The sequence below is a fragment of the Drosophila takahashii genome, chromosome 2R, assembly GCF_030179915.1.
Source record: "Drosophila takahashii strain IR98-3 E-12201 chromosome 2R, DtakHiC1v2, whole genome shotgun sequence".
Taxonomy (NCBI): Eukaryota; Metazoa; Arthropoda; class Insecta; order Diptera; family Drosophilidae; genus Drosophila; species Drosophila takahashii.
Window position 1 is genome coordinate 28,307,629 of NC_091679.1, and position 26,444 is coordinate 28,334,072.

The 26,444-nt window shown below is 37.7% G+C and overlaps 2 protein-coding genes across 3 annotated transcripts in view; both read left to right on the forward strand.

Moving 5' to 3' along the window:
* bin3 (bicoid-interacting protein 3) overlaps nt 1-26,444 on the forward strand; it is a 40,488-nt gene that overhangs the window by 7,452 nt on the left and 6,592 nt on the right. For both annotated transcript variants that reach the window (XM_070214117.1, XM_017147808.3), the window contains exons 2-3: nt 7,504-7,532; nt 23,022-24,138. In XM_070214117.1, the coding sequence (XP_070070218.1) occupies nt 23,483-24,138 (656 nt within the window). In that variant the 5' untranslated portion in view covers nt 7,504-7,532; nt 23,022-23,482. The remainder of the gene's footprint in view (nt 1-7,503; nt 7,533-23,021; nt 24,139-26,444) is intronic.
* tomboy40 lies at nt 9,983-11,511 on the forward strand. Its single transcript, XM_017147809.3, has one exon. It carries the CDS (start codon nt 10,106-10,108, stop codon nt 11,132-11,134), a length of 1,029 nt encoding a protein of 342 aa, XP_017003298.2. The 5' UTR covers nt 9,983-10,105; the 3' UTR covers nt 11,135-11,511.

Below are 26,444 nucleotides of genomic sequence, written 5' to 3' on the forward strand. Positions count from 1 at the left end.
GATAGAGGTGCGGGAAAATAATTAAAGCAACTAAATTAAAGCATTTCAAACTGAAAGCTGAGGCCTCTCTTCCTCTTCAGATATCTTAAATGGTATTTAATTCATAAGTGATTAACTGAAAAGGTGCCAGTCATGTGGGATTGTTTTAGTTCGTAATTTCATTGGATGTGCTTATTAAAACGTTGCCAAACTGGCCAGCTAATTTCATAAATTATAGTAAAGCGTACAAAAAAATCGTGAGTTCAAACGGGCCTTTTAAATCGCCTACCAAGTTAAAAAACAGCACGTTGCGGCTTTCGTACTGACCCCAATAAGTTAGCAATCTGCCCAGTATCTTGAGCTAAACAAAAAAGTACCCACCAGCAACGCCCCCACGCTGAAATCCCCCCGCCCCACCCTCCAACGAACCGCTTGGCATGTTTCTATTTCATTAAAAAGTCTGGCGGCAATTAAATTTGCATAAATTAGACAAGGCAAGCGCATTTGACGCACGCCTGTATGTGCAACAAATACGGAGAACCGAATTGAGAGAAAATAGAGAAGAATTCTTGGATGGAAACGAGAGTGAAAAAATTACAATTTAAACAAATGTATTTAATTGAGATAAAAGGTGGGAGAAGTGCTACAGTAGAATAACCTTAAGACGATTTTTTAGTTAGTTTTAATTAATTTTGTTTTCGTGGTACTAGATAAATTATTACATTATAAATTACTTATAAGGTTGATCTTAAAATAAATTAAAGTGGAAGTAATGATACTATTATGATTATTATTAAGACCCTTAAAAAAATTGTCAAAACTAGGGACCTAAAATACACACACAACGTAGTTGATTAAAGAGGAATTTGTAAATTTTACGATTATTTGAGTAAAAAAAGTAAGACTTTAGAAAAACAATTTTTGTAAATTAAATTATCGTTACCATAGATTATACTTTGAGTTATGAAGTTCGACTTATGAAAGATCGACTGAATAAAGTCTAAGTATTGGATCTATGTAATATATTTGGCGTACAATAAACGTATTTTGCGTTCCAATTAAAAATCATTCATTATTAGTTGTGTGAATAACCTATGTCTATAGACTCTATAGAGACCAATTTGCTTTCCTATACTCGGTTCAGACCTAACGGCGATTGGCACTTTGACATCAGGCAAAAAACATCTTAAATGAGCCAGAACAAATGTATAATTAAGAGAAACACAACAGCGCCCAAAGCAGGCAATCCAAGTTAGGGCAGATTTCGTAAAAATCCGACTCTCGGCATCAACAGAAATGCTGGGAGAGGGCGTAAGAAAGAGAAAAACGGCAAGCTGCTTTGCGATGGAGGCAATAACGAGTTTAAAGCTCCTCTAGCTTTGAGCTCGCATACCCCATACCATACCCACATGGACTGAAATTCAGACCCACTCTCACACGGCCTGATGCTATAGCGTAAAGTTTCTATACTTTTATTTTTATACGCCGCTGGTCAGCCAAAAATAATCGCATTATGATAAGAAAAAAGAGCGCAAGAGTCTCTCGTTTGTGTGCTGGCTGTGTAAAAAGAGGTAACTATAAAAGATGGAAAGGCAGGCAACCTTTATCGAAGCTTTCGTACCCTTGAAATCAGATATTGTTTGCGCACTAAGGGACTAGGATGTTGATCGATGGCGATAGAGCAAACATGCAGTAGAATAGTAGGTAGTGTAAAAAGCAGACGAACTTTGGTGCTGAAGAACGAATCGAACTTTTCCAATAGAAATCGTAATAACTTTTTGCAAGGGTATGAAGTTTTCCAGTTGGACAACAGAGCCGAAAGCTGAAACCAAAACCAAAACCGAGAGCCAAGTTAGGCAGCACACAATTTATATTTGCTTTTAATGCTTGTTGCTGTTGCGCTGCCTTTTTTGCTGGCTGCAAACAAATAAAACTGGTTTTCAAGTCAATTAAACAAAAAAAAAAAACGAAATAAACAGCATCTACAAAAAGGAGCATTGAAAGCAAGCGCAGAAGAGTGGTTGTGAAAGAACAACTTTTCCAGCGATAGAAAAAAGAAAATTCAGCAAAACATAAAATGTCATTGCCATTTCCAATAATTCTGTTAGCTAAACGAGCTGTAGAACGAGTATAAATTCCAATTAGTGACAAAGGGAAATTAATTAAATAAATACCATTTATATTGAGCCATATATAATTGCATTTTACTGTGCTCTCAAGTACTTAATCATCTTATCTGCCACCCTTTTCTGGCATGTGCTAAATCTCGATTAAAGCATGGACCCAAACAGAAATGTGCAGACTACGTTTAAGATTCAAATTTTATAAATTCTAAAATTTTCTTGAAATGCATATTGGTTGAGGGGCACTTCTAAAATATAGGGTGGGTTTCTTATGTCCATCAATATAAATTGTACGCGAGAGCCAACCTTTTTCCTTCTTTACTACTATTGTTTATAAATAAATAAATAAAGTTAACGGATATACTTTAACCATAGCGTATAAAAAGATAAAACCTAAAAATGTCAACAAAATGTTTTGCCTTATCTTCAGTTTAAAATTGGTTAAACGGCAGACATTTAATGTCGTCTATAGACGAGTTTAAATAATTCACAGGCTATCGGGCGAGGGTGGATGTGTATACTCCGTGGGATTGTACGTGCAGGTTCATCCGGTCTCAACAGGCTTATCATTCCGATATTTTTTCCGACACACTCAGCATACGAATATCGATTTTAAAAGCTCTTGTTTAAATGAAGGCCTTGGAATGTGAGTCGGGTGCCAAAATATTCAAAAAGCAAGCGCATAGTTACATATGTATGTGTACATGCAGGCCAATTTATCAGCAGAACTCTTTCGGTTGCGAAAATCAAACGGCGAGCAATGCGAAGAAATGTTTGCATGGAAGTCTGAAGTGCAAACAAGTAGAATACCGTGGCTATGGATTTAAATATCGTTAATAAAAATTTAATTTTAAATATTTAAAAATGTTAAACAATATTTTAAGATCTTCTTAAAAAATCAAAGAACTGAATGCCACCAACAGGAAAATATAAAATTAGAAAATGATAAATTAAGAAGATAACTGTTTAATTCTTATTATATGCTTTTAAAGAGTCATCTCAGCTCTTTATTTAAACGTAACTAAACGTAATTATGGACATATATACACCTTACCTAACGAAACGTTCTAATAAAAAAAAATATTCCCATTTCATTATTGAAATTCTGCCAGAAAAACTCTGACATGGCTCGGTTTCGTATTCCTTCAATACTTGACTGCCCCATTCCTTTGTAAGCCGGCTGGTGGTGGTGTCCTTGTCATATTTCGTTCCCATCAGAGCAACCTGTGCACCAAATAAGCTCAACCAATTTATTTTCCATAACAACTGTGGGCCCGAGACAACAGAAAGTCAGAAAAAACGAAGAATTAATTCATCCGACTACAAAATACCCGCTACTACTTATTTACGTTTGGTTTTTAATAGTGTTGGAGGCTTCATTTTCAAAAATTTAGAATGGGTAGACGTCTCACCTTTTAATGATAAGACCTTTTTTTCAATTATGGTGTTACATACTTGCATAGACAAAATCTACCCTACTTTCTTCTCTACGAGTACTAGGTATAAAAATGTACAAAATTCGGTTGCCCTTCAAACATCAGAAAAATAACGAACGTCCGCCGCTATGAAAATTGGCACAGTCATAGCGCTAGACGATGTGTCCCCGTTCTCTTTTGCTTCATTTTTTGGCTTGTCCTCTGGTTTCCATGCTCCTTTTCCACTTCTAAGCTTTCCTCAATATGCAATACATTTATGTTGGGTAGCAGGCACATCCTTTGTTTACAGCCTGCCTACTCGTAATATTGTGTAACAGACACAGCAACAACAACGCTAGCAGGCAGACTCATATCCTCGGTTCTCCAGGCAGGCCAATTTGAGGCATGTCAGATCCATGCAAAATTTTGAGGTCGACTTGTTAGTATGGAAATGAAGATGGGAAATTTCCCTCCATCCTTTTTTTTTCTTACTACTTTTCAATCTTCTCAGTTCTGAAAGATGCCTACCATTCCTGTACAAGGGTTTGTTGTATTCGCGGCAGTTAAAAACAAGAAAGGAACGTATCACATACCTTTTAAACATGATTTAAAAAAGCATAATTAATAATAAGATAGTTTAAACTACAAGCTACCTATTTCCCTATCGACACATTTATCGAAAAAAAAAGTGTCCAAATGGCGTTGTGCTCTCACCCATAAATCACACCGAGTGAAAATTGATAGGAACGTTAGAATCTAAAAGCAAGACAGTACGGTATAGTCGGTTTGGTGTCCCGACTATCTAATACCCATCACTCGGCTAAAGGGAGCGCGAGGGAGATGGATATATAACATTTTTTTGATTGCGCATAACTTTTTATTGAATGGTCCGATTTGAAAAATGTCTTCTACACAACAAAATTGCATTTATACTTTTCGGAAATCTTTAAGGATGTGGGCGCAGGATACATTTTAAAATTGTTAGTGGGCGATTGTGGGCGTTAGAGAGGCGTGGCGCTCGGCTGAAATAAACTTGCGCTGCGTAGGAGGCCCAAGAATATGTGTGGAAAATCTTAACATTCTAGCTTTGGTAGTTTCCGAGATCTCAGCGTTCATACAGACGGACATGGCTAGATCGACTCGGCTAGTGACCCTGATCAAGAATATATATACTTTTTGGGGTCGAAAACGCTTCCTTCTCCCTGTTACATACTTTTGCACGAATACAATATACCCTTTTACTCTACGAGTAACGGGTATAATCACCGTTTCTTGAGCTCTAGCTGCATCGACGATATCATATACGATGCAAGCTGCACTTTGGAATCGATTCTTTTGTCCTGTTATAAGATAAACTAGTTAAAGGGGAAGTAAGAAGTAGGCAATATGCCAAAATAATTAACTTTTTGTGAAGCATCCGGTCTGCCTGCCAAAATTTAAGGCAATTGAGTTCAGTGTGAAGTACACTCAAAATAAATTTAACCCTAAATTTTAGAAAATCGCCCTAAAAATTTCTTTTTTCTAAATACAAGAAAGTTATTTCTAAATCTAAGGAAATTTTTCTTAAGTCAAGAAAGTTTTTCTCAAATCTAGGAAGTTTTTCTTAAATGTAGAAAATGGTTACCATGAACTAAAATCACCCTAAAATCTAGAAAAAATGTCCTAAACTTTAGAAATTATTTTCTGAAAAATAGAAAGGCAAACGAAAATAATAAAATATTTTGGCAACACCTTTTCTAAAAATTAGTGCCCTAACCCTAAAATGAAACCAACCCTAAATAATAGAAACATTTTCTAAAAAGTAGAAATTTTTTCTAAAAAATAGAAATATTTGTTTTCACATGCTCTGGGACACCAAAATGTTCAATGCCAGAACTTGTCAACTGCCGGCCGGCTGTACCCGTGGTGCAGACGGTTAAAGCACTTGGTTAGCAATCGAATCGACGCGGGTTCGAGTCCCAGAGCAAATTTTTTTTACCTTTTTTTTTTAATTTTTTTTAATGTTATTTTATTTTTCTTTTTATTTATTTTTTTACTTTTTTTTATTCGTTTTTTTATTGATGGCAAGCGGTAAACTGAAAATAATTAGGTTTATATTCAGCTATTTACTATATACTACACATAATATAAATTGCGTTAGCATAAATATATACATATGTATATACGTATGTAAATAAGTAAAACGCGAATGGTCAAAATTATGCAATTAGTATTCAAATGTGTTGTCCGCTTCACCCTTTACATACAATGCTCGGTTTGCCACAACAAATTTATGTGCTACAATGGCCCAGTATGTAGGCCGTTCGCTCCTCGCGCGGGAGACCCGGGTTCGATTCTCACGACGGACAAGTAAAAATTGTAAGTTTTTTTCATGAAGATAAAATATTAACTAATCATAATTTATACATTCCCCCATTCCCCCGCAGTCCCGTAGTCCCGTAGTCCACATTTACAACCACATTTGGCTTTGGTTACATAAGAAATCCAAGTGCAAATACATAATAATAAATACATAACCTTTAACATTCACAATATACAAGACACACAACGCCTGCATATGTACATAGGGAGGAGTACATAATATAAACGTATATACAAAAAAAATCATGATTGAACATGTTTTTTTGTTTTGTTTTTAATTTCTAATTTTTAGGAAAATTTCCTACTTTTTAGAAATTTTTGCCCTTAAATTTAGTAAAATTACCCTAAAATTTAGAAATATGACGTCAAAAAAAAATCAAAAATATAGAAAAATGTGACCCTAAAATTTAGGGCTAGCTTGTCTTGAAGACAAAAGTAGGGCGATTTCCTTGACTTTAGGGTTAATTTTATTTTGAGTGTATATAATCCTCTTAAGGTGATTTTGCTTCAATAAAGTACTTTTGTGAGGAAAGGAGTATATGCCGAAAATGGATGACTATGAAGTGGTTCTCTAGATTTCCCTCCCCCACAATAAAATCCTAGATCCGCCACTGCCACCGACTCTTCTAAAAAACTGACTTTGTAATGTACTTGTGTTGTGTTCAGTTGATTTCTCTTTATTGAGGCTGTGCTTTGAGAGAAGAGCTTTGTGGCCGTCGAATGGTGTTATTGATTTTGTTCGAACAGGGAAAAGACAGGAAGTTGGTGAAGTGTGGAAAAGCTGCATATGTGAATATGCATATGTATTTGCTAATGAATTATCATTTATGGCACATCGTCTGTCCATCTCTTTTTCGCTATCGATATTTTTTCTCGCCATTGAGATTGTTTTTGTGCAAGCGCAGGTGAGGACCCTTTTATGTCGCTTCAGGAAAAGATAATTGCATTTTTACTCAATTTGGCGGAATAATTTACTAACGAAGTTTCGACTTGCAAAAGGGAAGACTTTTCATATTTTCTGTTCATAATTCTGTTAATAATGGTCAATACAGTTCATCATGCATTTCTAATGCTTTTCAATGATGATTACTAGATGAAAGTTTATCATCAAACCAATTGTTTGAATTGTAGAGATATGTCTGTCTTAAATCACAAAACAACGATAAAATACCAAATTAAATAAAAACGAACATGAACAAGCATTTCAAACCCAACCATGCCTTATATACGCCCGCCCTCATAAAACATGCAATTAACTGTACATGAGGGAAAACAATGAACATTAGGTTGGATGGTTTGATATTAGCTGGTGGGTGTGAGCGGTTTATTTGAAATGGCTGAGAAGCGGCTAAAGCATGAAACAAAATCGACAGCAGAGCCCAGCTACTATATTTTGCGGAAATTGTTGGTTTGTAATTTGAATTTGCGCCATTTGCATTCAATGTGCCGCTCGCAAATGAGACACAATGAGTGTGTGTCCTGCGACCCAAGCACACAATGTCCATGCACTGAAAAGAATTCTCCTTTATAGCATTAAAGAAGAAAATGCTTTGACTCACTTAAATTTTAATCAATTATTTAAAAATATCTCTATTTTAAAACAAGTATTTTTTATTTATTTTCAGAAATCTTTGATCAGATTTGTACCAATCAGGTATGTAAAAACCAATCTTCATTCAAAATGCCACAGGACTATCTTATATAACATAAACTGAATCCACTTGGTTTATAAATTTTCTATACCTATGTTTTTAACAATTCTTCATTTCTTTCCTTTATTACTTTAACATCCTTTGCCATGGGGTATCCTTTAATTTCTCTGAGTGGCTCAGTTGCTGTGTGTAAGTTGGTGTGCGTTTATTAGCTTTTGTAACGGTCCCAGGACGACTTCTTCTGACACGCAACCAACAGCGATGCTCGGCGTCTCCAAACGGAAAGCGGATGTCGTCGGCAATATTTTCTTGGCAAGTTTTCCACCCACCCACTCCATCCAAACGACCCTTGGTAGCCCCCCCATGTTTTCAGTCCCCCGCTAGTTGAAACTTGTAGCAAACTTGGGCTATATCTTTAAGTCAATGAGCTTTTTTTTTTGCGTATGTATGAGCTGGTGGTGGGGGTGCCGATGAAGTTTGTTTACTGTGTTTGTGAGAAAATAAAGTTGCCCGACTTTTGCCTTCCCGATTCTGGGCCAAAAGTGTATTAAGTATGTGGTATATGAGTGGGCCAAGAAGGAGATGTCTTGGGCTTGATAGGCATAAAGTATGTTTTCCTGCGTCCCTACTTATCTCCCTCTTTCAGTTTTAGTCACTTTAAGAGGATTTCTCTATAAGTAGGTGAAAGTTATGTTAACGTTTCGGTTCTTTATGTACGTTTTGGGTGATTATGGTCTAAAAGTGGCGAAGATTTCAGCTGAAAAATTATTAAAAAGTTTGTCCCGCCTTGAAAAAGAAGGTCCAACAAAACAATTAACAGAAACATAATAATGTAAACAATAAACTAATTGCAGTTAAACTTCTTTAAACTAATTTTATTGGCAACAGAGAGTGTAAATGTTCATAAAATGCATTCTATAACTCGAAGGTCGTTATAACTTACACGAAGGATACCTTTCTCTTAAGCCTTCAGTTCACATTTATTTTCAACATCCCAAAAGGCAATAAATTGAAGCGAACATAAATATTTACGATGGGGAGGGCTATGTGTGGTATACAACCTTTTTCATTAAAGGAACCTAGCCTTTAAAGAAATCAGGAAAAGGCAGGCGAACATTTCCACATCCCAATGGCGTGCAGTTAATGAGCGCTGCCCTCATCAGCCACCCACCGCTTATCGATACTTTTCTCTTCCGCTCGGTGGTTTTCCGTTGGGCGAAGAACGCGTGCATTTAATATGTTCAGTTAGTTAAATGAGCCAAATTAATAGTGCACGTGTTGTGAATTGAGAGAGAAAGGCGTAGAATGGGCAAGGATATGACTTAAAGGTAACATAAAATTAACAACAGTTTTTAAATTTTAATGATATACAAGGGATCGAGTCCTTTATTTTATATTCCAACCTTAAACGTCTGCCAGAAACCACGCCTCTCTTAAAACGACAGAAATTAACCAAGCATCTTTATGTCTCTGTGTTCGGAACCACAAAATTCCAGAGTACGAAAATATTTGCCAAAGTGCTCAGGTATACAGTCAAAATTTACACAGAAAACGTAGTGCTAATTGTGCACTGCGGTTTGCACCTGCTGTCACTTGCTTTTACATTTGGTATATTGCGGTTTACTACTGAAAATGTTCGAAAGCTAACAAAAACCTTGCCATTCTCCAGAAATTGCAAAAACCAACCCTAAAATTTTGCTGAATTATCTTTAAATGTCATGAAAATCTTAATTTATATACCTTAATCTCTATATATATATAATCTTTAGCACTAAGGATCCCTTTTGTTAATAATTATCTTTATTGGCTTTCTTAACGTAGAGATTATGAACAAAATTTAACAACAATTTGATGACAACGGTGTCTATACAATGGAATTGTCCACATGCTTAATTAAAGTTTTTTTTTGTGTGATGAATTATCAAACTGATTGATTCGCTTTTAGAAATATCCCATGCGTTTATTCATAATGAATTAATAAGGGAAAATCCAGAGGAGTGGGTATGACAAATGTGTAATTATTTTCCACATTGCTTTAGGCATGTCAAGATGTGCTACGTTTTATATGGTTTCTCTGTCCCTTTCGAAACTAATTTTCTTGTGTCGTTACTAGGATATTAGTTTACCAATTTACCTGTGTAGATAATGATTAATATTGGTTTTCTTTCTGCCTTGAATTTCTATTTAATTAAAGCCAGCAGAAGCAGAGCAAACAATGACTTGTGGAAATTTTGTTCTTTTGTGAGTGATTTGTGTCGACCGTTGTTGTATACTGTGTGTGTTGGCAGAGCGGCGGCAAATAAATTTGTATTACATGTTATCGGGTAACTTTACCTGAAACCTGACATGATTTTACCTTCTAGGTTACATAACTAATAAACGAAGGATTTTTTCCTGAATTTTATACATTTGTGTCAGAGAATTTTAAATCGAACTTTGGCCCTTAACAGCACATGATTTTATTTTCATAGTTATTTTGAAGTTTTAGTATTACACACATATACAACGCCGAAACAAAAACATATTTCGACAGGCACGTTGATATTTGCATATAAACCCTCCTCATCTTTCGAAAATGGGAAACGTGATGGCGTCCACCGAAGGCGGAGGCTCCACTCGTGGGCGTGGCAATGTCTCCTCCGGATTACGCTTGCCAGAAGCAGCGTCTACAGTTCCCTCCACCGAAATGCCGCCACAGATGCTGAAGGAGTTGGAAGCGGAGGCTCGCAGAACGGAGCTGACAAATCCCGGAACCGTGGAGGAGCTGCACAGTCGCTGTCGCGACATTCAGGCGAACACTTTCGAGGGCGCCAAGATCATGCTGAACAAGGGGCTGAGTAACCACTTCCAAGTGACGCACACCATCAACATGAACTCGTCGGCGCCCAGTGGCTATCGCTTTGGAGCCACGTATGTGGGAACCAAGCAATACGGTCCCAATGAGGCCTTTCCAGTTCTCCTCGGTGAAATCGATCCTTTGGGCAATCTCAACGCCAACGTGATCCATCAGCTGACCTCTCGACTGAGATGTAAGTTTGCCTCGCAGTTCCAGGACTCCAAGTTGGTGGCTACCCAGCTGACGGGGGACTATCGCGGCAAAGACTATACAATATCCCTGACCCTGGGCAACCCGGGCATCCTGACGGGTTCCGGAGTGATTGTTTGCCAGTACTTGCAGTCAGTCAGCCGGAAATTAGCCCTCGGATCGGAGTTGGCCTACCAATACGGACCCAATGTTCCTGGACGCCAAGTGGCTGTGTTATCGGCGGTGGGTCGCTATGCCGCCGGTGATTCCGTGTGGGCCTGCACTTTGGGACCCGGTGGCTTCCATCTCAGCTACTACCAGAAGGCCAGTGATCAGCTGCAGATCGGAGTCGAGGTGGAGACGAATCTGCGCCTGCAAGAATCAACGGCCACTGTGGCCTATCAGGTGGATCTTCCCAAGGCGGATCTGGTGTTCCGCGGCAGTCTCGACTCGAACTGGCACATTGCCGGCGTCCTCGAGAAACGCCTGCAACCACTGCCCTTTTCGTTGGCCATCAGCGGTCGCATGAATCACCTGAAAAACACCTTTCGACTGGGCTGCGGACTCATGATCGGATGAATCGAATCGATTGAAATATCCAGCGTATGACAAGATAGCAAGCCTATCAATTGTTTAAATAACTTGCAAATAGGAATTTGAAGTGTTTGCACAAGAAACGCAAGGAACGCCGATTTAATTTGACTTACGGAGTTTAAAAACGAAAGATAAAGAACCTTAAATGTTCATTATGCTAGACCAAGATACGCAGAGGACGTAAGCATTGAATTATTTGGTCAACATTTTGATGTGCCACGTCAGCAAAAAAGATCAGAAGGTCTTTTAAAAATTAACTACGTATTGTGACTAGGGATATCAAACATAAATTGTTTTGTTTGTTAAAAATGCTTTAAAATTAAAAAATTACATAAGTAAAATCTTTATCCAAAAATATGAAATTTTTATAGTCATTTTAAGTTAAAAGGTGCCAAGACTTAAACAAATATTGCAACAAAAAGTGACGCTATCGACTATCAGATACCCATTACTTTGTTTGGCACTCCATCAAGGCTGCTCCCTTTGCTTTTTAAGAGCTGCATTGTAGGTCGCATTACCCTCTAGCCTCATCCCTTAGGGCCGCCCACAATCAAGGTCAGTTCAAAATGGTGTCGGTGCCCAAATACAAAGCGCCAAATGGCGTGTACATCGCATACATTAGCATTCCACTCGCTTTCCAGCTAGCGCCACCAATCCTTTCCACCCAATTCATTCCCCTTTTTGCGCTATTCAAAAAGTTAAGCGCATTTTGCGATTTGCCAAACCCTTGAAAAAAGTGCTGAAAGCTTCAACTATTTTGGGAGAATTTTATTGGCAGATTGAATGTTCGGACTATAAATCCTTTCAATCTTATTAAGAAGAAAATAAAAATAGACGTAACCGTAAAAACACATTTCAGAAATAAAGAATGTTTGGTTTATACAAATAGTTTTATCCTTGGCATTTAAATAATCATTTAAACTTTCTACGCAGAAACAATTTTTAAAAACCAAGGATCTAATCACAAAAGATTTTACTTCAACCTAGAGCCTTGACTATATAGTTGTTACTAGTTGTTTAACCAATAATAAAGCGTGTCGTATGAGTATTTTTATCCTTAATGCACACATTTTTTGTTTTTGCATAAGGTAACTTGACACAGAAACCTATAATTTTCGATGCTGAGCTTCTTTGACCTTATACAATGCAATGTATTGCTTTAATTTTGTTCTCTTAATACTTGATGCATCTCTTTAGGAACACACTTTATAAGAACCCCAGAAATGAAAAGTATGATGCTGCAAATCACTAAGTCGACAAGTGCATAAGACATATTAATTAAAAGTTCAGGGAATAAAACAATTAGGCTCGAATCAATAAGTTATTTTCTTTCGCTTCGAGGTTAATTGAAAAGCTTAGTTATATTATGAAATACTCTGGCGAGGTTAAAGCTCATTGCGGTGTCAGAGATAACATTTTGACCTCGTACAATACAATATGACAGAGTGTGAGATGCCACCGGTGGTGATGATATGGAATTGAATAGAAGTGAAATCGAGATGACCGACTACCTTATGTAGATTCCATCCCCCGATATACACACATACATATGTACGTACGCACTTTGTTTACTTGCCTTTGCGTGTCCATGTGGCGCCTTGAGCTGTCTACTCTCCATTCCTTTCAAATTTACATATTCTTGCTATCATCAATTAAGATGTTCGCAGACTGGAAAAGCAATGCACCCGATTTATTAAGAACTGTTCACTATGAAAAAAATATTTTATAAAACTTATCCAAAAGGAAATAAATATAAGAAATTAGCATCTGATGAAGGTCGACTTTCAGTTTCCTTTTATTCTATAAACGATTTGAAAAAAATAAATTCCTCCAGATGGCGGCACTCTGAATCTATAGTAATTGAAAAAGTGTCATATTAGACAGCATTCGGAATATATACTAATGTATTCTTTATTTTGGATTTTGTTAAATTAATCCTATTTTCATGAATTTAATTATGACGCCTACTTAATGTTGTCCCAGTATTATTACCAGATTTTTACCAATTGATTAATGGCGTCTTATGCTAAAGCAATAAATTGCAAAGCAATAGGCGAAAGGTAAACAAATCCATTATAATTTATGCACCTCTCATCTCAATTTATTTGTGGTGGAAGTTCCACCGCCGCGGCCTTCACATAGAAACAAACCCCAAATGGAAAATGGCAAACGAACAGCAGCATAAATAATAAAAACAAAACGCGGTAAAATAGATGCCCAAAATACAAAAAAAAATAGAGTCGCAACCAACGGAGCGCAGATGTGACGACGTTGATAAAAGTTCAAAACAATCGAAAGAGGCCAAAAGAAAAGGCAAAATATACAGAAAAAAGTTATACGAGCTTGGCTTCTATGTTGAATTACTGCTCTATATGCTGCTACCACTTCTATCTTTCTTATTCACAGTCCGCCCTTTTTGCGCACTGGCTTTAATTCAATAAACATCGAGTTCATAACAGATTTATGGTAGCTAAAGTTAATTGGCTAAATTAATTTGGAGGTGCAAGATATCAAGATAGCCTTTCTACTCATCTCCTGATAAATTTCGAGGTACATTCATAAGTTGGACGGTCTGGTAAATTATTGACCCCAATCACGTGCTTCAGTATATGTGGAAATGGGGGCGGGTGAAGGGTTAGATAGAAGAGGAAAGGTGTGTTAAGGTCAATCGAATTGGTAACTGCACTTACACCTGGCGAAAACCCGTATTTTTCTACACTCATTATTATATTTTAAGTGAGACCATACCAAGTGAAATAATCAAATATATCACGTTGGTAACACTAAATTTTTAATGTAGATATTATTTGCTTATTCTAATCTTATACTCTCATAAAAAGATAAAAATATTTTTCCACATGTATCCTCCTCTTGTTGTTAAATTAAAGACCATTTTTACGATCCATTCATGGCTCGTTCCAGCCAAGTGCAAAGCAAGCCACTAGAATGATTTTAGCCGATCTGGCATAATATGAAGAAGGTGCACAAAACGCGAAAGCTGTGATTGTAGTTGGAATGGCTCTAAAAGTCTAACCTTTTGTTGCCAACTCTTCCTAATTTCCGCTCATCCCTCTTTTTGAGACCTCGTTTAATAGAGCGTGAACAACAATTCGCTCGCTGATGCGTTTCTGATTTTAGTGCTTTGTGCTTGTCTGTCTTTGCAATCGTCCCTCGATTTCCCATTCATGCCGTTCATCGCTAATATTAGTACCTGCATTTTCAACGATTTCAATTTGGTTTCCATTTAACCCCGAAAATTGAACCATGCCATTTTCGCCCTCAGCCAACTTGCCGCTCCGCAATCGCTTTTCAGAGCAATTTGCATGTGCACTATAAATTTTAACGAATTCATTTGTTTGTGAAACGTGTCCAGACAGAGCAGACTTGCAAAAAGGGGAGGAGGTTGTGGGCAGCTTGGGGCCCGGCAGCATTATCAGAATTTAGGAGGGGGAAAAGTGGGGACAATATACGTACATACCCAGCATAGAATTTGCGGCCAACAATTGTATTTGCGATTGTTGACACAATTGAGCGTTGTATTTATTATGTGTTTTTCTTTTTTCACACCCACACACCCTCTTTCCCATTTCCACTTTTTGTTTTGTTTATTTGTCACATTTTTTTCATTTCTCGCATTTATTTGCGCTAAAATTGGCATGTTTGCTGCTTTGTTGTTGCGCTGAGGGGAAAAAATATAAACATTTTCAACATATTGTTGAACATATTCAAATTGTTGTCGTTTTTTTGTAAGGAAATGTATTTGTGATTGAGATTTTATTGTCGTAAAATATTTTAGTATCATCTGCACGAATTTTCATTTATTTATTTGTTTAGCCATGCGTAAAAATATTTTTGATCACACTTAGAAAAATTAAAATTTTAACAGAACTTCCTAACCATAATAAAATCGATATCGATATTTCGGCAAACCAACTTTTTATCTTTTCTAAGAAAATCACTTGTAATATACTCGTAAATTTTCTTGTACTCTTCAAGGTTCTTTCTTTATCAAACGCTTCTATGTACTTATTTTTTCACTTATTTGGCTTGCTATACACTACACCCATTATAAGCACCTTAGAACTCAGTTAAGCAGAAGACGAGAAGCAAGAAAAACAGAAAGGGAGGGAAGGGAACTCTGTTGAGGAAAAACAATTTTCAGTTTGACCTTCATCCCCAAGTTGAGCAGAAAAATAGAAAAGCGAATTTACGTGCAACACAAACAAGATTTGACTGAACTGGTTTATACATTTTATTCGAAGCAAAATTGACTTGGCCATTTATTAGGTAAAAGGCAATTTTACTCTCAAAATCTTTGAAACGTATTTAATCTTTAATTTACTCTGAATAACAAAATTGAATGAAAGATTGTTTAGCTTTAAGATTAAGTTCAGTCTGTTGAACTTGTTAAAATAGTTTATTTTATCCATAAAGTAATTTTGTGATTCCAATTTAAACGGATGAAAAACTAATCTACAAACTGACCGAAGTAGAAAGAAAATCAAAACAGCTTTTTTCTATTTGGAGCAGCCAAAATAAAGAAAAACACAACAGCAAACCCAACGAAAGCCAAAAACTCTTGCTGAAAGAAAAATAAAAAACACAAAACTACACACACACATTTGAACCACCAACCAGCGAGCATTGAAAAGTTGACCAGCCAACGTCTCATTTCAATGCATTGAAGAGAAGATAGTACCTGGCATGTTTGCCCGTTGTTGGCCTCGAAATGCAACAGAAATAAATCACACAAAAAGCTGAAAAAGAAGCAGTGGCAGTGGAAACAGGCAGTGGGGTAACAGCATAAACTGGAAAGCAGTGGAAAATACCAGTACGGTACTAACTAGGGAAATATTACACAAAAATAAAAAAAAAAACATTAAAATCAGGAAGTTCCATTTTAATTGCTTCCATAGCGAAATTGTGGAAATTTAATACTCAGAAAACCGAACTTTAATCTATGAAGTTTGTGGTTTTTATTTTATGGTTTTTATTTTGTAAAAGGATGTTATCAGTAATAACGCGAACTTCTTTAGGAGCTTTAATATATACAGACAGCAATTGCAACAAATATGCCTATGAATAAATAATTTCCGACTCAAAGAAACCATTTGGAAAATATAATCCAATTTCTGACTTCGCTTTTCACCAAAATTCTTCTCTTTCTCTCCCTGACAGCGCTCGAAATAAAATTGCCATATATATATTTATACACCATACATATTTATACGTTAGCTTGCATCTTTTTTATACCCTTGCAGAGGGTATTATGATTTCAGTCAGAAGTTTGCAACGCAGTGAAGGAGACATTTCCGACCCCATAAAGTATATATATTCTTGATCAGCATCACAAGACGAGTCGATCTAGCCATGTCCGTCTGTCCGTCTGTCCGTCCGTCTGTCCGTCTGTCCGTCCGTCTGTCCGTCTGTCCGTCTGTCCGTCCGTCTGTCCGTCCGTTTCTACGCAAACTAGTCTCTCAGTTTTAAAGCTATCGGGATGAAACTTTCGTAGAAGTCGTATTTCTATTGCAGGTAGTATATATGTCGGAACCAACAGGATCGGACAACTATATCTTATAGCTCCCATAGGAAGGATCAAAAAAAAAAAAACGTAAAAAAATTCTAGCTCCGGTGTTTTTTTAAATTTTACCTTCTTCTCTTGGGAATATTTTTTTCTATATATTTCTGAATTTCGGTTTTTTTGTTTTTTAAGTCGGATCACTATATCATATAGCTGCCATAGGAACGGTCGAAAAATTAAATGGAAATTAATGGGAAAAAATTATATCTTTGTTGGTTTTTATTACATTCCCTTCTTCTCTGGGATATGACTATTTTGAAATATTTCCGAATTTCGATTTTAATTTTTAAAAAATCGAACTACTATATCATATAGCTGTGATAGAAACGATCGAAAAATTAATGTGAAATAATAAGAAATTTAACATTTTTGCGATTTGTAAATTAATAGAATGATCTGCAAGGGTTTATAAGCTTCGGTTTGCCGAAGCTAGCTTCCTTTCTTGTTTTTTTTATTATTATTATTTACTCGCCTCTGTATTCTGTAGTCTTGCTTCCACATCTATTCCCTAGTTTCTCGCTGGGTGGGAGGAATTGATTCGCTCAGGAAAACTAAGTTTAGCTCTCGGGTTGCGTTGATAACTTTTTGAGTTGAGGGAAACTCAGACTTTGTGGCGTTTTCCTTGGGAAACGCGTGTAGTAGCGATGTGGTGCTGTAAGGACGTTTTAATGTAAACAAGTGAAGACGACGGTTACGCCTCAGCCTTAAGGATTAAAATGAAGATTGAGAAGTTGCTTACCTGAACTTGCTATAATTAACTTAACCAGGCTTAACAACCTCTTGAAAATAATTGACTTTAGTCAACTTAACTTCTATTCCTGTTCTCATCAAGATGACCATAATTTAATTGCTATAATTCACTTAAAATATTGTTTAACTTTTAAAAACTAGGAAACAATCACCAACATTTACCGTATTCATCGACCTCGGCTATTAAATTGTAAAAAAGTATGGTTGATTAAAGAAGAAAAATTGAATTTTTATACTCTTGCAAGGAAAAATAAAATGTTTTTGTTTTGTTTTTTTTTTTAAACCCCCAGTCATAAAATATATTTAAATATTAATTGATTTATTAAAGTTAGGGTATATGATATATGACTCGACGTTTTGACATTGCTTCCTCTTTTTTCAATGCCTCCTAGTTCGGTTTCATAGGCGCTTATACGTCCCTCTTTTTTCAGGTTTCTTGCTCATTTTCATTAATTATACCCTTGCAGAGGGTATTATGATTTCAGTCAGAAGTTTGCAACGCAGTGAAGGAGACATTTCCGACCCCATAAAGTATATATATTCTTGATCAGCATCACAAGACGAGTCGATCTAGCCATGTCCGTCTGTCCGTCTGTCCGTCCGTCTGTCCGTCTGTCCGTCCGTCTGTCCGTCTGTCCGTCTGTCCGTCCGTCTGTCCGTCTGTCCGTCCGTTTCTACGCAAACTAGTCTCTCAGTTTTAAAGCTATCGGGATGAAACTTTCGTAGAAGTCGTATTTCTATTGCAGGTAGTATATATGTCGGAACCAACAGGATCGGACAACTATATCTTATAGCTCCCATAGGAAGGATCAAAAAAAAAAAAACGTAAAAAAATTCTAGCTCCGGTGTTTTTTTAAATTTTACCTTCTTCTCTTGGGAATATTTTTTTCTATATATTTCTGAATTTCGGTTTTTTTGTTTTTTAAATCGGATCACTATATCATATAGCTGCCATAGGAACGGTCGAAAAATTAAATGGAAATTAATGGGAAAAAATTATATCTTTGTTGGTTTTTATTACATTCCCTTCTTCTCTGGGATATGACTATTTTGAAATATTTCCGAATTTCGATTTTAATTTTTAAAAAATCGAACTACTATATCATATAGCTGTGATAGAAACGATCGAAAAATTAATGTGAAATAATAAGAAATTTAACATTTTTGCGATTTGTAAATTAATAGAATGATCTGCAAGGGTATATAAGCTTCGGTTTGCCGAAGCTAGCTTCCTTTCTTGTTTTTCATTGCAATTTTATTCACCGTTTCTTCGGCTTTGCCCCAACAAATCGGCATTCAGTGGGCCGCTCATAATCAGTCAATGGCTTGCAAAATTATACAGCCCGACCACCCAATTTTGCTTCCTTCTTTATTTTATTTTTATACCCGTTATTTTTTTTTGTGCTTTCTTCGCTGCATTTCATTTTAGTTTATTGGTGTGACAAGCAAGTTCCGCGTATAGTCTTTTTACGTAATTGATTATCTGGCCTCTGAGACATTGTTTCTGAGTAGACATCAATTTTTCAAACTCCAACTGACTTCGTCGCTTTGATTATAATCATCATTCTCGTCATCATCACTGATGATTCATCAGCATCTGAGAAACAATCTTCTTCACTACTTCTCTTGTTACCTTTTATCGTCGCTTTCTTTAATTCGATTTGAACTTTTGGAGATTTTACCATCAACTGCATTTGACAAAGACTGTAATTTTGCTTGCTCCACAAACTCAGGAAAAACTTAGGCTGAAGCTAAAGAAAATGGGTACAAAAAAAACGGAAAAGAACCAGAAGCGTATCGGAGTGGAGTAGTTAGGGGGGAAAGGCGAAGTAGGGGGCGAAATACTTTTCCACTGAACTCAACCGAGAACAACTGACAAAAACTGACAAAGTGCAGTCTGAAAAATAGTTTTGGCCATAGTATGTATGTATCCTTCTTTTGCAACTTTTAATCTATTTTATTTTTGTGCTTTTTCTTAAATTTATTCCGTTTTCTGTAACCAGTGTTTGTGTAATGTGTTCATTTAAATTGTAGTAAAAATCAGTTTCATTGTAATACGAAAATGAAAAGCATCGCGCACCGACAGGAAAAATGATATCACGAAAACAGCATGTGGGTGGGTTATGGTATTGCAAAGACATCCAGACGCAAACACGGCATATTAATGCACCTGTGCCATATGACAAGCGCCATTGAAGGCCTTGCGGATGAAGCATCTGCTGAGATATGTACCGGAGCAGAGGGATTGGGGAGGAGTCGATGGGAAATGGCGCCAAGGGAAGTGGATAAGCACAGTTCGTGGTGCCGACATTTTGACAGCCTTGCGAGAGTGTCAGGGGGAAGGATACCAGGACATTTCAAAGAAGTGTCATCTTGAAGGAATCCGGAAGAAAAAGAAGGATAGAGCGGAAACTTCGATTAAAATGGTGTTGCTATCGAACAGCATTTAAAGAAGTGTTGGTTATTGGTCTTGGTGACATTTTTGCAGATAAAACATTATGTTTAGATTTAAAATTTAACCGGATGTGAAGTTTGTCGACCAATGTTATTAAGGGCGGACAACGTCCACTTATTCCCACCATCCTATTTGTGCTCATTCATATTTAAAGGTTAAGCATATGGCGAAAATGGTTTCATGTGCTTATCGTTATTATAGTCATTCTATGAAAATTTCCATTATGCCGAGACATTAAATTAGTCTTTCCCTTCGAATTTCCCACCATTAGCCATCTCACTCTCACAGTAAAGAACTAGTAGTCCTTGTCTCTTTCCATCACCTAAATAGGTGTTAAGCTGTGCTTCATAATGACGCACATTACATATGCAAGGCGAGCTTTTGATTCCGCCCCTTTTCTGCCCTTCAGTTGCCCACCGACAACAAATGTTTACATATTTGTTTTTGTCAGTACTTTATGTTTTCCTCAAGAATATATACAACATGGAGAAAAAAGGGTCTGCAGGGGTTTAAATATATACTCGAGCAAAGCCGTACATGAATTTTCCAATAAAATGAAACCGCGAATTCTTTAGTACAAGAGGAGCCAATATGAACCACGACATTATATGCCGGTTATAACACTAGTTCTTAAACAATATGATGGCAAATTATTGAGAGCAAGAGGAAACAATTCAACACTTTTTTGCTTACGATATACACTTCATTACCATTTTAAATTAAAAAATTCCTACAAATTGTATAATGGTATTATCCCAGTGTAAGCCGGCTCAGTCACTCCCACACACGGGTATCTGTATCTTTATTTAGCGTTGAATTTGTTGCACTCCCACAGGACTCAATTTGTCGTTTGAAACACCTGTGCCACGTAGAGCATTTGTTTATCAGCGCAGTTCCTGTTGTTGCTGTATGTGTATGTTGCCCCCAGCAACGCCTTCGGTAAATGGAAATTTTCCTCATCACCTTTAAGCACTGCCGGGCAAAAGTTGTGAGAGTGCCTTGCTTTCAAAGAAGCCTGCACAAACTAACTAATTTTATTTAAATGCAAATCACAGTTTCGAACAACTGAAAACATCCGCGGCAACCAATTTTCTCCATTAAAATGTTTACAAAATTAAGAAAATTGACAATTTCCGCCGTGCAGGACGAGAGGCGGCTCGGCAAAAATAATAAGAATTGAAAGTTGATGGCTCTGCCTTTGAGACTCCTGCAATTGTTTTGAGTTCGCGCTTACTTTTCCCCACTCCAGTGCTCGGTGCCCCAGTTTTGTGACACGCCCCTCGAGGGGAAGGTGGCAGGGGATGAAGGGGCGGTGGGGCAACCTTTTGGCACGGCAACAACGCGTCGCATATTTAAATTTTAATTAAAATTTTCTACAGGGCCTGCCGCACCGCCTACTTTTCCTCTCTTGTTTTCCTCCTTTCGGAGAGCGGCGCGCGTTGTGTTCCCATTTCGCGTTCGCGCGCCTAAAAATATGCAAATAAAAAATGCCTTTGTGCGAGCCTCGTCAGGAAAAAGGAGTCAAAGGAACAGAGGGGGTAGCGAATCCTGCTCTGATTTCTGATAACCTTTTTGCGGAGGCTTCGTGACCACCCGAGGGAAAAATGTAACTCTGAACTTGTGGTCCTGCAACGAGCAGAAATTAATTATCTCTTCGTACTGACGCGACAACAGGGATATCTATAACTGACGGGACAATCGTCAAATCAGAATGAAATGTACGCCCACAATCGCATTAAAAGAGCTAAGAATAGAAGCCTGTCCCCCACATCTTTACAGATTTTGCAGAACTGTAAATGCCATTTTTTTGTGTTTATAATACCTATCGAAGTATTAATTGGATCATTCATTAAAAAGTTATGAGCAAATAATGAAATGCAAGCAGTCGCTTTCCTATCTCCATCTCTCTCGTAATTGCTTTTTGCTGTTTGCATATCCATCTTTCTCGCACTCATTTATATGAGTAACAGGTATTTGATAGTCGGGGCACGCGAATATAGCATTCTACCTTGTTTAAATAGAAATCATGCCCTTGAGTTTTTACTTTTTTATTTAAGTTTAATATTTCTAAATATTCCGAGATATTTAGAAATGGAAAATAAGTGAGGTGCTTTGAAATCCGGCTTATTTTGTTCTTGTTCTTATCAAATGAAGAAATTAGAACCTGTTCATTTCGAAATAATCCGTAGAATAGTTTCCGTTGACTAATCGAACAAAGAGTCAATATTCGAGAGTGTCACAAAAATCTTATTCAGCCAAAGAGATTTCTGTGACACCCCGAAATAGATGTTGTTGGATAGGTGACAGGAAAGAAAGTATCTTTGGAATCCTCTCCCAAAGCTGTAATTTGTCCTTTCATAAGGCGACCATGGAGATGGTATGCTTTTGAGCAAAGAAGCAACTTACAATGACATGCTGGAAATTTGTGAAAGAAATTGATACGGCAGTCGCTGCAGTTTTTCCTACCCTTCACTTGAATTTGCCACTGCAACTTCAAAAGTAACGTAGTCCCTTTTCGTTTCGTTTCTTCTACACTTCTTCTTCTCTCTGCTGCTCTTTGAAATCTGTTTTCGACTGGTGGAATTTTTTGGTTAAAGCCAAAGGAGCAGGAAGGAGGAGGGGTTCTTGTCTCTGTCCTGGTTGTTAGTTGCAGTCCACAAAACCGCCAAAACGCAAGAGGTAAGGGGAGCTAACTGGCGATGAGGGGGGAGTGCCGAAAGAAGCCTCTCAGTTCTCTAGCCACAATTTGCCATGTAAATATTAATGCCGGGCTAGACACGGCCACAAGGGGAGCATGAGGATGGAATCGAGGTATATAGCTATAGCTTCGTCTGCACTCAATTTTTCAAAGCTCGTTTGTGTCGTTAGTTGGTTGGCTGGGTTTCGGGCTGCTTTAACTACTTCTCGTTTCTTCTGCTCGTATCCTGTTTTGGTCTATGCAAATAATGAATGCAAAATGCTGTTCAAGTGTTGGAAAATCAGCCAACGTTGCTGGCAGAACACTGTAATCCCTGAATTCAGTTTATTGAGATGCTGTAAAATTCCACAATTAATTTTCCTCCATTTTATCTCTTGACTCTTTCCAGGCGCTATCAAAAAGGAGTGGATAACGAGGAGAGCTCCAAAAGGAAGTGAACAATTTGCATAAACCTCTACGCATTCACCAAAATGAATAATTTCAATAAAATATTTAACAGTGAAAGTGAAAACGGTTGAAGTTTCAAAATCAATAAAAGTACTCGACATGCCAAAGAATGCGATATCAAGTGCAGTATAAATTTGAGCCCAGCATGCTGCTCAAACGTAAAGTTAACATATTTTCACATTGATAGACATATGAGCGTAATTGAATAAAATCACACAAGAGAGCAAGGCTTTCAGAGTAAAAAAAAAAACAAAATAATAGATTCCAGTGCATGAAGTGATAAACAAGATAAAATAATTGAAAAGTGCGGAAAACTGAATAAATGAAATAAGAGCTAGGTGCTCTCGAGCATTATAATTTAATATTTAGGGTTAAGCTATGCCAGGTCGCCACTAGAGAAATATGGAAAAGCGGCTAAGCGACAGTCCCGGAGATTGTCGCGTAACCAGATCCAGCATGACGCCCACCCTGCGCCTGGATCAGAGTCCCAGGCAGGAGCACCATCATCATGCCCAGCAGCCGGAGAGCGGCACAGCTGCTGCTGCTGCAGCAACTGGCAAGTCCAAGTCCCCCACGCCGCTGCCCGGAAAATCCCAGGCGGCCCAGCATCACCAGTTTCGTGCTCCGCAGCAACAGCAGGGCCCCAAGAACCGGAACAAGGCCTGGGGCAAGAGGCAGCACAACAAGGCCGGCGGCAAGCACAACGCCAGCGCCTGCGTCGGCGCCAGCAGCGCCCAGGCGCAGTCCACGGGCTCCGCCGCCGGCCCGGCCACCGCCCTCCTGCCGGCGACAGCGTCGGCAGCCCATCACAAGGCCGATCTCGAGAACATCCAAAATATCCAGAACAAGAATCAGATCACCGGCGGCGGGATCAACCATCATGCCAACGCCGGAACCGCCCATCACGGCGGCGGTGGCGGCGGTAATGCCCATCACGCCGGAGCCGGCGGAGGTGGACATCATCATCACCATAACACGCGGCTGGCGCAGAACGCCGCCGCCGGTGGAGCAGGCGGAGGTGGAACTATGCAGAGCTATAAGAAGATGCTGACACACAGGTGAGTAATAGAGACGTATGACGTAGTCGTAGATCTAAGATCTTCGAAAAAATGCAAATACTACTTACAATAAAAAGTAGTAGCGTTAGTCATTAAACATTCAAAGACATTTGCTTAACAAACCGTCACAAAAGATATGTGACTTAATGCAAAGTTTTAGAACTGCCATCCATTTAGGAACGAATCGCAATGGGTCGTAAAGTAGGACACCTGATATTTAAAAGAGAGTCGATCTAACGGTTTAACGTACAGAGTATTACAAACGTCATTTTCTGGAAACATTTTTATACCCTTGCAGAGGGTATTATAATTTTGGTCAGAAGTTTGTAACGCAGCGAAGGAGACGTTTCCGACCCCATAAAGTATGTATATTCTTGATCAGGATCAATAGGGGAGTCGATATAGCCATGTCCGTCTGTCCGTCTGTATGTCTGTTTCAATACCGTTTGCGAGCTCAGTTTAAAAGCTAGCGCCTTGAAACTTTCACAGTCGTCCTAAAACATGTGTACGCAGATCAAGTTTGAAAGCCGACCCGATCGGACGTCTATATCCTATAGCTCCCATAGGAACAATCGGATATAGCTTTCACAAAAATGAAGATATTTCGCTCAGTGTAAGAGCTATTGGCATGAATCTTTCCAAATCGTATTTTTTTGTGCGTACCTTGATCAGGGTAAAAGCGCGTGCCGATCGGACGTCTATATCTTATAGCTCCCATACACTCATAAAAATATTTTTCTACATTTTAGAAAATCGCCCTAAAAAATTTTTCGCCTTTGAACTGAGAAAAATTTTCTATTTTCACGACAAATTTGCCATAAATTTAAGGCAGGTGACCATAAAAAAATATTTTTAGGGTTAATTTTTCTATTTTTCTAATATTTAGGGCGGTTTTTTTCGATTTGCTTCGTTTTGACCTTTTCTAAATCCAACGGCGAATTGCCCTAATTTTTTTTCTAAAATTTTTCTAAATACAAGGGCGATTCGCCTTAAAAATCACTCTAAAAGTGTGAAATTCGGTAGCCCAGCGGTCTAATCACTTGCGCTTTCAACTTTCCTATATGAGGACTAAGGTCGTGGGGTTGTGGGTTCGAACCCTGTGTGATTCAACTTGATTTTTATGTTTTTTTTTTTTTTGTAAACATTATAATACTGAGGACATTTTTTCGTCTTAATTTTAAATTAAAGTAGTCTTTAAACCTTAAAAACGTATGGGAGTTCTGAGTTAAAAGCATACTTTGTGTTTGCGGGCAAGAAAACGGGACTAATTGTCACAGTCGTCAGGAAAAAAATATACGGTTTAGTTGCCTTTAGTCATATTATAACGTAGACCTCAAGAAAATAAGATGTGTGCAGAGTTTGTTCGTCGTCTTGCGCGAGGGGTCTGTGGTGCAGCGTTAGGACGTTAGACTCTAAACCGAGAGGTCGTGGGTTCGATTCTCGCAATGACCAAAAAAAGTAAGTTGTTTTTTCTCCTCATATTTATTTCCCTAATTCGTTTACAAACATGATTTTTCAGTTCTAACGGCTGTTCTGTATAGATCGGGCCCCCCTCTTAGCGCAGCTCCCATATAAGCTACACACCAATACAACAATATGAAACGGTGTCCTCCGCCGGTTTTGTGTAATTAAAGCAGTCCCAGTTCCCAGAATATACACGATTAAAAAATACATGCTTCCCAAATTCAGTTAAGCATGCTCAAACTCGAATTTTTTTAATTTGTCTAATTTTTTAGGGCATTTGCCTTTAAAAACAGAAAATTCGCCCTTAATTTTAGAAAAATACACCTTAAAATTAGGGCAAATCACCCTAAAAAAAGGAAAATATTTCTTATTTCAAGAAAAATCACCCTAAATTAAACCAAATTTCCATCGGGATTTTTTAGAAAATTTTTCTAAATACACGGGCGAATCGCCAGCGGATACGATTTATGGGCGATTTTCTAAATCCACGGGCGAAAAGTCAGTTTTTTAGGGCGATTTAGGGTAAAAATTTCTATGAGTGTAGGAACAATAGGGTGAAATCGGTCAAAATTTGACGTTTTTCAGGATATTTCGCGCAAAATATTAGCTATTCCCATGAAACTTTCCAAATCGTATTTTTTTGTGCGTACCTTCATTAGGGTAAACGCGCGTGCAGATCGGACGTCTATATCCTATAGCTCCCATAGGAACAATAGGGTGAAAAATTTTAAAATTTTATTTTTTCAATTATATAATATTTTGTTGTTTATTAATGCATGTTGCTAGTCTAGTCATGTTTTAATTCGTAAAATCTGCAAGGGTATTAAAACTTCGGCTTGCCG